General features: G+C 39.0%; 1 protein-coding gene across 4 annotated transcripts in view; it reads left to right on the forward strand.

Annotated features, from left to right (window-relative positions):
• pard3bb (par-3 family cell polarity regulator beta b) overlaps positions 1-13,759 on the forward strand; it is a 277,646-nt gene that overhangs the window by 47,264 nt on the left and 216,623 nt on the right. For all 4 annotated transcript variants that reach the window (XM_059342439.1, XM_059342435.1, XM_059342437.1 and 1 more), the window contains exons 3-4: positions 4,602-4,755; positions 12,913-13,007. In XM_059342439.1, the coding sequence (XP_059198422.1) occupies positions 4,602-4,755; positions 12,913-13,007 (249 nt within the window). The remainder of the gene's footprint in view (positions 1-4,601; positions 4,756-12,912; positions 13,008-13,759) is intronic.

Consider the following 13,759-nt stretch of genomic DNA (forward strand, 5'->3'; position numbering starts at 1 on the left):
CGAGTGTTTGGGTGGGAACTCGATAGTGCGGCTCCACTCTTTGTCACAGACTGTGGCTCCAACTGATGTCACTAGGGCAAGATGGCAGCGGCCGTATCGGGGATATTTTGGCTTCATTCACCATTCTTGTACCTCTATGGTGCAAACAAATTCCCAAGATGTGTGACTAATAATTTTATAAGGCTTTAGTTCTGTCATCCTGTAAACCTCCCAAAACAATGCCAATAGGCTGCATATCCTTGCAGCATATAAATCTTTCTATTTCATTGGTTATGGACTTTTTTTTACAAGCTTCTTGCAATGGCCCAGACCAAAAGTGTGGCCGAGACTTTAACACTTAGAATTCACAAACTGGACCAGTGTCACATATCCTTTTATTGGTGTATGGGTGGAAGTGTTTGATTTTAGCTTGTTGGGTCAGGCATTTGATTGATCCAAGCTTTCAGGTCAGGTAGTCAAACACACACACACACACACACAGACAAACACACGGTTACCTCCCACCAGCGTCTACTTGTCCTAGGTAACCTGTGTGAACCTTGTATTGACCACACAGCATCGATACATTTAGGAAGAGGAGAAGGGATGGAGAAAGAGAGAGTAAGCTGAAGGGGAAAGATTTAGCCAGCTTTTGTGTTTAACCCCTCAGTTTCTATGTGTGCTTCTGATAGAAACTGAGCTAAACTATTCTATCGTAGAAAACCAAAGAGGGTCATGAACATATTGGTAAGTTGGCAAAATATGAGGACCAAAAGTGCTTGTTTTGGTCCTAAATTGCTCTCAGTGGTAGTGTGGTTTTAACACACTACCACTGTTAATCCCAAGGCTGCCACTTATACTGTTTAATTGTTCTTAGGGTAGACACTCAACTCCTACCTGCTACTACTACATCACCATTTTTTTAACCTGACCTTTCATGATTTTTTTCTTTTACAAGAAAATCACAACAACCCACAGCTTCATTTGGTTTGTGCCACAGTCAGTTGTTGTTTTGCACGTCTTCCCAAACCCAAATAAAGACAAAATGAAGCCTTATTCCTCGCTCAGATGCATTTTTGAGCTCAAGTCTTCAAGCTCACAGATGGATGAAGGCATTTCTACAAGAGGTTGTCAGCAACACGATCAAAGTAAAATGTGTGTTTTGACAGTAAGCTGAAACAAAAAAAAACAGAAAAAATCTGAAGTTACTAGTATCTTTATCTTTCAGTCTGTCGAGGTTGTTGACAGGATAGCTGATGAGAAGGTCAAATGTTACATATAAGCATGACAGAGACGCACGTCGTTAGCAGTGCTTGATTGCAAAAAGTCACGATTATGTTATTACTTATGGGCTGGAAAACATTTGGTGTCTACTGTACTTGGAAATTTCATTGTAAGCTTACAATATAGCACTTCTGTTGAGGAGAAAAGGGTTGTTTTGCAAGAGGAGCAGAGTTGGCAGCATGTAACGTTTCATTTTGCTGAAAATGGACACATCATTGCACTCACACTTGACACGGTGAAACTCTCAGACAATCCCAATCTTCAGGTTTGCTTTTTGCTCTTACTCTGACATCCCAAAGGTTTTCACAGTGCAGCACATCTGTCAGTCCCCCTCATTATTATCATAATTTTCTCACAGCTTCTGCCTCTCACATTCTCAGCGGCCACTTCTCTCTGTGCTTTCTGTATAAAGCGTGCAGCCTCACCTTGCTGTCTCTCTCACCCCTCTCTCACTCTCATGCTCAGGATGTGGTGTCATTTCTTTTGGCAGGTCTTTGAGTCCCCTGTCGAAGAGAACAGAGGCAAAGTCCTAATCTCTCATCATCTGGCTGTCGTTTCATTCTTTTCACCTTTTGCTTTTCAAGACTCAGCAAGGCTATGTTGAATTTGTCTACCCGTTTCTTCCTGTCAATCTTTCAGATGTTCTTTTTTAAGAATCTCTGCCACCTCTGTGTGTGTTTATGTGGAAGTTATTAGTCTTGTTCTACTCTCTTTAAACGACAGATTTATTGAAACTGGATAGTGGCTATTTAATATTAAATATCTGCTTTTTTTCATCTTTCCGTCTCTTTTTCCTGTCTACTATTTGCCATCCCTGAGGCTAGCTGCTGAATGATACTTATCAATGGTTTGCACCAAAGCAGCTTGACAGAGAAATGACAAACGCTAACTAATCACCATCAAATTAAAAACCAGTGGCAGTCATGGTAGGAGATGGCAGTGGTCAGAAGAAGGCAGTAAAACAACAAGCAATATTGCAGGAAAGCTAAAAGGGAAAAAGGGAGTGTGACTGAACATGATTGTGTGAGAGACTGAGCGACATAGGTGGTGAGATATGGTAGGGGAGTGGATAAGGAAGGTGTGATATTGTATAACCTGATATTATTCTGCTCTATGGCCAGTGAGTCAAGCAGGAAAGAGTGCAAAAAATAATAACAGTAATAATCAGCAAACATTTGGTACATTTTACGAATCTAATATCCTGGGGAAATTCAAAGCAATTCAAACAGTCCATGAAACTTAAAATTGCACTTCATTCAGTACCTTCTTCTTTCTATAATGTGTTTATTGCCAATTTTTTCTTTCCTGCTCTTTTTATTATATGTTGCCATGTTTTGTCACTGTCATTTTAATCTGTAACTGGCAACCAATCTTGGCCAGGTCTCCCTTGAAAAAGAGATTTCAATCTCAAGGGGATTTCTGGTAAAATGAAGGTAAAATAAAATTAAAATAAAAACATATTGTGTGTATCAACTGTTTACATCGACACAAATGTAATGCGATGATTCCTACAACAAGAGACTACAACAAGCAGTTCATGACTCGGGCCTTTTTTATTATTGGCCATTCCCACTGCCACACACCCTTTTTGGCTCCTGGCAAAAAAGGCTAAACTGCTTTCTTTGGCTCATGACCAACCCCCTTTGCACCGTTTTCCAATTAGCCAGTCTCATTGCTACACTTTAGCCATTTGGCATGAAAACAAACACTCATCCTTTCACAAACATGACCTCCATGCCAAATGTCAACCTCTGAGGGCAAAAACTGTGTTTGTTAGAGGGAAGGGACATTTTTGTTTAGTGACTGACCGACCTACCGAGTGACCTATAGAGCTTCTGGTTGCAGCTAAAAAAAAGCTTGTGTTTGTAAACATTGGAGCTTTACATTTATATTCACATGTATTAGTTTGGGTAGATATTACTGTCCAAAGTGATATACAAAAGAGGTTCAACCTAAGCCACAGCAGATCAAGGAGAAGTATTTGAGAATAAGTGCCTCAGCACTCACTTTCACCTGACACAAGTGCCACTGCCACAGGGCCTGCTGGTGCATGAAGTAGTGCCTACAAAATTACTTTTTTTTTTTTTTTTTTTAGAAAAAGGTAGAGACCAAATGAAGAACCTTCCAGTGCATCCATCAGATTGGCCTTGAATAAAAATGCTCTCTCTGGACTTCTCAGTACTCGCACCTGCGTAAGCTTTTAGTCTAAAATGTTGGCATCACTTTGCACTTTAGAATTACATTTTCATAATGTTGCCGTTGTTGTTGTTTTTTGCCCTCTTGTGCAGAACAGCCAGCCAGCAAATCATAGTGCAGTGACTCACATCTATGTGCACTAGTGTACACACTTTCATCTGATTTGTTTGTAGCATGCACACTTGTGGGTTCCAGTGTAGCAGGAAGCCTCTGGCTTTACTGGCAAAGTCCCCTTTCTTTACTCTTGGCTGCTATAGACACGAAACACACACACACACACACACACACACACACGCACAGATCTACACACACACTCACAGGTCTATTCAGGTTTTACGTGGAGGCCCCTAGAACGCTGTGTTGACAAGCTCTGTGCTATGTTAGGCTAAACGCAGACTCAGTGCAATACTCAATAGACAGGGATTCCACTATATAACACAGTTAGAGCTAGCAGGGTGTCACACACGCGTTGGGGGACACACGAATGGAGGCAGTTGTTAAACAGTAGACACACACTCGGTCACAGGAATGCTGGGCTCCTTGGACGTCCTCTATAGCGTCCTCATCCACAAGGTAACAGGTTGTGTACAAACAAAGCCACACACTATATTTGCTGTGCCTTTTTTCTTGCTTCATTTTAAGAAATATGACCAGTGATAGTCTTGCAGTCTTTGTCTTGATCTAATATGATCTAATAGCCAAAAAAGTTTAGCTCCTGTCCAACTGTAATCATGCACCTGTTGTAAGCTGCAAATTATTGCTTGAGTTTTAACATTTTTAAGTAGGTAAGATATATATTTGTCTTAACTTGTGTGTTTAGGGTTTTTCTGTATCAGGTGGCTTCTCTTATCCTTGTATTTGTATGCATTTATATTACTGCTAATGTTGCTTTGCATTGTACTGTATAATGCAAGAGAAAATGCAGCCAGTGAGGTGAACTGGAATGGCTTCAGTGTGAGTGGAGAGCGAGTGGGGAGAAACAAATAGAAAAGTGTAGTGACTGTGAGTGGACTTATGTAAGAATCATTGAACAGAATTCCTGCTGATCCGCTCTGATGAAATACTGTGTTCATAATGGGTTGAAATAATAGAAGAATAAAAAAAAAAACAGCTTCATTGTGTGTTTTTTCTTCTCTTTTTAGCTGATGGCGGTGTATGAGGAGCAGGAAGCCCAGCAGAGGGGCGTGGCTAACACAAGGCTAGCCCCCAGCCCTGACCTCTACCAGTCTGAGCTCTCTGTCTTCCAGCCAATCGCAGGAGGAGAGATTGAAGTCACTTCATCTGCCCTCAAGTCCAGTGAGTTATTTTTTATCGTACTGACCATATACATGCTCATGTTTGCAATGCCCTGCTCCAACCATGGATGTACAGAGAGAATTGGATGCAACTTTCCCTGTTCATTCCTGCAAAGTTGCTTGGTGGCACATGAAAAAAGTTTGACTTTTGTTAATTTGTAAATACTTGAAAATACTCTCGAGGAAGAGCATTGACCCTAACATCAGTAAGGCTCTGGCATAGGTCATTTTGTCACACAATTTTGTCAAAGTAATTCCACTCCTTCCCTATTTGTCGACTATGCTGGGAATTTGTGCTAAAGATATAAACACAGCAGCAACACTAGTAGTATGTAAAAAAATAAAGTTGTTCCGTGCAGAGACTTCTTCCGAACTCCATGCGTCTTCAAAGTGGTTGATGTTGCCTTGTCTGGACTTTGTAAATCCAAGGTTTACTGACATGTGGTCTAAATGCTTTTTCAAAGGATTCTTCTGATGTTACAAAGAAAAAAAATCCTTCAGGGAATCCCTGATTTTAACCTTTTATGTGTAACCTGCAGGTCAGTGCATAAACAGGTCAATGTCACAACTGATGTTGGACAATAAACAGGTTCACTGGGTCTGACATTTGATATGGATTTTTGGACTGCAAGGTCATGTTAGTGAAGGATAGTAACGACGTCCCAAATCAACATTTTGGAGGTTGGATTGATGGCAGAAAGTGGACTGGAGTTTGATAATAATAAAAAAAACTTGAGTTTTAACTCATTGTTTTTCAATGCATTTAGTCACAGTAGCTCTCAATGGCATATCATACTCAGGTCTGAGGTACCCAACTAGCATTTACTCTTTGAATGCCTGGCCCTCTACCACACTGATTTGCAGCACTGGTGGGTGCTTTTTCTTATTTTGGTACATACGACTAAACTAAAGAGTTGCATCACACAATTTACATTTGACTTTGTTGCTTTTTGGAGGTCCCTCTATGCTGAAGCGTCCACAGCTCCTTCTGCTCACCTGCCGGCAAAGCTCCACCGGATGACAGTGGGGGACCGGGGGGATTTCTGGGAGCATGGAGGGAGACTGGGTGGCATTCATCCATACGCTCTGCCCTGTGCTGCAGCGACAGAGTCGGTGGTTCAGCTCACTTTTGAAGCTCGGCATAAATATATACGATTTAAGAAATTATGAAGTACACATGATGGCTTATTGGGTACAGTGTATTCAGTGGTGGAAAAAGGTATTCAGACCCCTTACTTAAGTAAAAATACTAATACCACACTGTAAAATAACTCCACTACAAGTATCAGTACAAGTATCAACATCAAAATGTACTTAAATTTATCAAAACTAAAAGTACTCGTTATGCAGAATGGACCCACTCAGATTGTTTCATATCTTCCAAACATATTATTGGATTATTATTATTGAAACATTTATATAAGCAACATTTTAATTTGGTAAAGATAGGACTCATTTTAGCTACTTAATACACTGTTATGAGGTTTAATAAAAAAAAGTCTAATCACTTTAGATCAGGGATGGGCAACTGGAGGCCCGGGGGCCGCATACGGCCCGCACCCTTACTTGAAGTGGCCCTCAGTACAACTACATGCATTTGAGCATGAAATCTTAAAAGTGGTTATTTTTTATTTGCTTCAAACCTTTTGTATTCCTAGTTATACTGTTATACATGCATTTTAGCATGACATATGTTAAGTAACTGCGCTGTAAACAAATTTAAAGTTGCAGTTTCATTATATCTGGTTAAGTGCAGGGTCCTATCTGTGGCCCTGTGGTAGTGTCCATGAAAAATTGTGGCCCCCTCCAGGATTTAAGTTGCCCATCCCTGCTTTAGATGTATCATGTTTTCATGTTAAATCTCAACCTGAAAAGTAATTAAAGCTGTCAGCTAAATGTAGTGGAGTAAAAAGTGCAATATTTGCCTCAAAATGTAGTGGAGTAGAAGTATAAAGTTACATTAAATGAAAATACTCAAGTACCTCAAAATTTTACTTAAGTGCAGTACTTGAGTAAATGTACTTAGTTACATTCCACCGCTGAGTGTATTGATACATGTAGTTTCAGAGCTTATAGAGTTATCAATATGTTTTGTGCACAATAGTAATCATGTTAACTTTAAATTACACCACAGATAATAGTCAGGATGTGATGGGCATGTTCTGCAGGACAGTGATGAAAACAAGAGGAGGACAACTGAAATGTTGGCAGCTCTGATGCAGAATGAGATGGGGATGAAAGAGAAGCAGATGAGGGAAAAAGAAGACAGGAAGTGTATGTGTAATGTCAGGCGGCAGAGTGAACTCTGATGTCTGTGTCTGCCTTCTGTTACTTGGATTGGACCTATCTGAATGACCTTCCCTTCTCTTCTTCACCTCTTTCTTTCTTCCCCTCTCTTTCTCTCCCTTCCTTCATCTCTTTCTGTCTTATGTCAAGTCAAGTGCCTGTTTAGTAGACGTGAGTGTGAAAGGGCTCAGGGCTGCCACAGCGACTTGTCCAAACATAATTTTGCCTTAACATAACAAACCATGCGGCTGATGGATTGTGTGTACGTACAGTTTGCATTACTTCCAGGTGTCAGCTAGTCATGGATTCCACTTTTTCTTTAGTTATGAATTGTGGAATCAATATCTGCTTTGTTGCACAGTCCGTCCCATCCATCCAGATGAACGCGTGGCATTTAAACATAATCTGCCAAGGTTGTTTTCAAAATGTCATTAATATGCCAAATGAAGTGTGATAATGCTCGCCCATCTGTTGTAATTTGGATTCTATCAGCAAGTTTCATGACTTCACACTCTCGTTGTTTTCCATAATACTGTTTCTCAGTCAGCTTGAAGGATGTCAAACGGTTTATTAAACTCAAGGACTCACATGCTGAATAAAAAGCATGTACAGTACATTAATACAGCAATATCTTATTTCCTTTTCCAACTTGCATTAGATCTAATTTCACACACTTTAAATGTTACAGCAAACATCATGTGTCAGGCATCTATACTACTAGTTTTGACATAATTGACATTTCAGCTTGTATGACCTTCCAGAGTGATAGGGCCTTAGCTGTATGATCCAGACACTGTTAAGACAGGAAGTTTAGTCTGTTTCAGTATTGCGGCTTGTCAGCAGAGATTAGTAGTAATGTGTGACTGTCATGGTACATTAGAGGTAACTGAGCTCTGGAGACTATCACTGTCAGTGTGAGAAGGTCAGACCTAGGCCTCTATCACTTTCTTATGTTTTGCTTCTAGTTGTGTTTCCATCAACCTTTTTCTGTGCGCACTTTGAAGATTTGCATGAGAAAAGCTTTCTGGAAACATCAAAATTCGATAAAACTTTCAAAATTTGCATAAACGTTTTTATACTTGCTTGAGCTACTTTTTGTCTTTTCTGCAAAATATTATTATTATTATTATTATTATTATTATTAATAATAATAATAATAATAATACATATATATATAAAAATTGAAGTTTGTGGGAGGGTGTGTGGAAATGGAGCAGGTCAGATAGATAGGAAGTGATGGAGTGCTGTGTGGGTCAGGAGGAGAACTTTGAAGTGGATGTGTTGTTTGATGGGGAGCCAGTGGAGGTTCTGGAGGACGGGGTGATGTGGTCTTAAGAGCGAGTGAGCAGAAGGGCAGCGTAGTTCTGGATGTGCTGAAGCTTATTCATCTTTTTGAGATGAACCATAGAGAATGCTATTGCAGTAGTCGTGTTTGGATCAAGTCACTTGTAGAGACTTCTTGTTACCTGCTAGCCCACATGGTGTTTGACACTTGAATCCATAATGGAGTCAAACAGAGTCAGAAACAGAACAGAATAAAGGTCGCCACTGATCTAAATTAAGAATCAGTGTTTAGCTGATACATGACCAGTATTAAGGTATGCTCAGACCAAACAAGAAGCAAATTTTTGCCTAGCGTTAAGCAAATAAGGCTGCTGGGATGTTTTCTGGAGTATTTTGGAAATCCCGAATATTACCCCTTAATACAATACCAATAGTAACAAACACATTGCAAGATTGCCATGTTAAGTAAGTCCTTTATGCTCTGTTGCTGTAACATTAAGTTGTAGAGCTCCGAGTGCTAACGGATGGTAACAATAAGTTTGTCGTACATTTCTGATTCTTAGTGACGTCAGTAGAATCACAGTGCTGATCGGCTTTTGTGACGCAGATTCACACAAAAATTATGCTGAAGTTGAACCATTTTTCCACGTGTGCATTCATGTCTATTTGGATCGCACAGTGTGACTTTGCATCAATTTGTGTTTTTGCATTGCTTGTATGTAAAAGATCCCAACGAAAAAATGCTTAGGCATTGGTCTGAAACCCCTTCAGAATCAATAGGGAAGAACACTGATGAAATAGTTTTTTTGACTTTAAAACTCAACTGTGAATCATAGCTGCCGGAAATGTTCTCATGGCCAGAATATTTAGAAGTGTTTCACTGCTTCATTTTCATGTTCTTGGAATTCATGCTGGTTCCCTCTCTCTGACTCTCACACTGTCATGGCTGACTGGGACACTTGATTAGAACAGAGTCACCATTTATGTCATTAGTAACACCTGTGCTTTCCCAGCCTTTACCAGAAAAAAATTGGTTGCTTCAGGAGATTGCCTTTTTGACCGTTTCACATACAACACTCCTAGAAATCCACTATGTGTAACTAAACTGCAGGAAGCCTTTTTAAGCTATTTACTGATATTCCGGTAACAAAAATAGGGACAATATTCAGTCTACCAATAGCATATGAGCGGATACATATAGTCTAGGTTTATAGAATAGTGTTACTGAAGTAAACAGGGTAGTGGGGATTACTAGGTGATGTAAAACTGACATTATATTTTCCCAGTCTATTAGAACGTATTTGATCTTTGAAAGCCTACACAGGCATATGGACAGAATAGTATCTACGTTTGTCCCAAGACAGCTATTTTTACGTGTCTTAATGTGCCACTGGATATAGACAGCATGTCCCCTCACACAGAGGAACATTTTCAACACATCATTTCTGGTTTCATGTCTCAACAGGTCTTCTTCAGCCTGAAACTGGGAAGGTTAGGTGTTACAGCTCAGCGAAATGTAACATCATAGAATTCAATTTTATTGAAAGGCCTTACTTATCTTTTTGAGGTTTTAATTTCCATTCATTTCAATTATTTTGATACACCGAAGCATATACATGTTTTCTTTGTATCTTACAGATTATCTTTTCCTTTGTTAGGCCCTTTATTTCTTTATCTATTTCCTTCATCTGTTTCTCATTTTTCTGTCTTTTGTCCTCAATCCATTTATCCGTCTTTCATTGCCTCTCTTTGAAGAGATGAATTGATTCGGGGTTTGATGTAATCCATACACCCCAGCCAGTCTTAAGAGCACCTAGGGTCCATTTTGTGACAATCAATATATGACCCTACAAATATCATTTGGCATGTGTTCTGAGTAGTCCACTCATTCAGAGGTTCCCTCCCCCCTCACCACCACCGTAGTCATTTTATTCCCAGTGGAACTTTACATGACAATGTTCTTAATGTATATATGGATTGATGGGCCCGATGAATGGGGAGGGGGGAGATTTGAGGATCGGCAGTGCAACACACAGAGCGTAATAACACCTCCAGTAATGAATGTTATATATATGGCTGGCTTTCTGCAGTGTTGACTTTTCTTACTATTTCTTCAAGCTCCACCGGAAGCACAGGCGACAGTGGCAGTGTGCTTCATCCATCAGCTCCTGTTAAATGATGATTTTATGCAGTGGGCTGATGAGATGCGGAGAGGGAGACACTATCATATGTTACTTACATGCACATGGAGATCTGCTAATCAGACACTTATTGGCCATTTGGACGCATGAACACCAGTGTGTTCACTGAAGGGGTATTAAAGGAAGGGATCATACATTAACTCCTCACACATTCAGGCTGTCAGATCTGCTCCTTACAGACCTAATGAGCACATGGAGCGGTGAACACACACATCCCCAACAACATTCAGGAATGAGCTTCCTCATAACACAGTTATAGTGCCACGCATAGGCTGATGAGTTCAGATGATTAAAACAAGTACTAATGAAAGCCTGAGGTTTCATTCACATAGGAAATATTTTAGCCTCATGCTTTCTTCTTTGTTGTTTCTGTCCTTCTTTGACTTTTATTCTCCGTAAAAGACAGCCGGCCACCAGTCAAACCACTCTGTTGCTCTTCATTTTGCTCTTAATTTCTTTATTTTTTAACAAGCTAAAAATTGTATGCGAGTTTCCATGGTAATGTGTCTAATTGTGGCATTTGGTCGAACAAGCACATTCTGCCTTGTTATGCGTGTTTTCTTGTTAGTATTTAAATACAAACTTTTTTTCCAGAAGTTTAGGTTGGATGTGTGGAAAATCATCTCAAAATTTTCCTAAATTGGTTTTAGATTTAGTTACTGTAGCTGTTAAAAGCATGTCTGTATGGAACCTGCAGCTTCGACAATGAATACACATCCATATGCATACAGCTGCATCTCAATAAATTAGAATATCATAGAAAAGCTTATTTATGTCAGTAATTTAATTCAAAAAGTGGAAGAAACACATTATATACAGTTTTGGAAAAATTATTAGACCATTGTTTTCGTCAATTTCTTGTTCATTTAATGCCTGGTACAACTAAAGGTACATTTGTTTGGACAACTATAATGATAACAACAAAAATAGCTCATAAGAGTTTGATTTTAGACCTGATATCTAGCCTTTTTCCATGGTTTCCTGGTAATAACCAAAATCATTATCAAAAATAACACGGTTAGATATCAGCTCTTTAATTAAACTCTTAATAGCTATTTTTGTTGTTATCATTATATTTGTCCAAAGAAAGAAAGAAGGAACCTTTAGTTGTATCAGGCATTAAAATAAACAAGAAAGCAAGGAGAAAAAAAGGGTGGTCTAATATTTTTTTCCATGATTGTAGATCCATTAAACACAGAATGACATTTCATGTCTTCATTTATTTAGTTTCTTCTAATTATAATGATTATGTCTTACATTTAATCAAGACCTAAAATTCAGTGTGTCAAAAAAATATTACAAATGACCAATTTAAAAAAAGTATATTTAATATGGAAATGTTGGTCTGTGAAAAGTATGTCCATCTATATGCACTTAATACTTGGTTGGGGCTGTTTGACTTGAACTACTAGAAATTGACTTTTCCATCATATTCTAATTCTCCTGCCCCGTTTACTGTAGCTTCCATGTCTTTAGCTCATTATATAATAAGCATTTTGTTCTCACAAAAAAAAAGCCTTTTAGCTTATTACACTGAATGTCGGGGTGTTCTGGTTTTTGTTTGAAAGCACACTTTGGCTTAGACTGATTTCACAGGCACATTGCATTGACAGAGTGGAAATTCATTTTGTCAACCTAACAACATAAAAATATTAATTTCTCCTCTCTTCTTTCTTCCTTATCGTGCTTTGGCACTCGCACACAAACTCCTCTCTGTAGTGTGGCATGACGAGCTTCGGGTCTGTATCTTGTCATCTAAAAGATTATTATTAGACATGAGTATTGCTGAACTATGACTCCATCAAAATAGCATTAGCAATTGTAAGATACTTGTGTTTGTGTGTGTATACACGTGCATATTTTGCATGAATCAGAGAGAGAGAGCTGTAGATTTTGAAGCAGTGCAGACGCAGACTCAATTTTCCATTTTTTTTTGTCTCTCGGTGCTTATTTCCTCTCCATCATATCTCTTGCTACATTAAGAGTAAAATAGAAAGTAGTCACTGTGTCATATTGGACTGACAGAGAGTCAGGTTCATCTGTTTTTTTAACAGAGCAAGCTGGAAAAAAGGCTTTTTTATCATTTATTTTGTTGTAGGTCTGCAACTAAAACTTGAGCTACGTTAGTGTTTGGTGTTATGTCCCCAAATTCTTCCTGCAGATACCTTCTATATACAAAGAAAAGTGAAAAAGTGATTTACAGTCTGAAGAACATGCAGTTTAAACATTTTCAGTTTATACTGTATAAACACACACATCTCTTCTTCAGCTTAACAGTCTTTTTCAACTTGTCCCAGCCCATCCAAATCTTTAAGAGTAGGCCTCAATGGAAAAAAACGCAAGCCGACTGTACATATGAGACGTGTGTATCTTTGTGTTGTCTACAGACACCCCCCTGTTGGTGAGGAGCAGCAGTGAATCAGCGCTCAGCCCCCAGCCCACAGAAACTGAAGCCTCCCTCAATAAGGACGCCGCTGGGATGGTAAGACCCTGAGCTGCTTAGATGAAAAGACACAGAGACATATGCACTTTGTAACACCATATACCATACACACGTACACACTAAACCTGCACAGAGGAAATGCAGTGCAAAGAAATTAATGTGAGGACACAAAAGCATTGGTGAGAGCCTAATAGACACACTAAATGATGATGATCATGATGATGATGTGATATCCAAATGTACCATTTGTATAATAATCAGTACTGATATAATTAAAAAAGACTAAATTACTGAAAATAGCTCCTAAAAGTCGCAGTTTTTGTCTTAGCAATAAGAAAATGCTTCATGAAATGAACAACAAACTGCTCAAAAGATGTTAAGGTTTGTCTTCAAGGGCTTTAAAAATGTATAGCAAAGATGCCTTGTCATGTATCAAGTTTTAGGCGTTTTTGCATTTCCAAGCAACCCTAAACATTGTAGTCTTGGAGGCTAACGTTAGCAGTTAGAACTCACTCTTGACAGATACTGACAGTTCAGCTCTCTCCTTTGGTTCTTCCTGAAGAATAGACAGCTTGTGCTGACCGCATCTCCCCAACCGGTTTTTCTTTTATCCACACTTGTTAACAGAGTAGGATTTTTTAAAAGTAAAGGGTTATTTATCCCCTGGATGGCGTGCACGTGTATAAGCCTGTCATAATAAAACTTTTTAGGGAGGATATATTTTCCCAGAAACTATCACGATAAACGGTAGTATGGTTGTATCAATGTTGTTTTAGTTTTATAATGATATT

Source organism: Centropristis striata, chromosome 10 (genome assembly GCF_030273125.1).
Source record: "Centropristis striata isolate RG_2023a ecotype Rhode Island chromosome 10, C.striata_1.0, whole genome shotgun sequence".
Taxonomy (NCBI): domain Eukaryota; kingdom Metazoa; phylum Chordata; class Actinopteri; order Perciformes; family Serranidae; genus Centropristis; species Centropristis striata.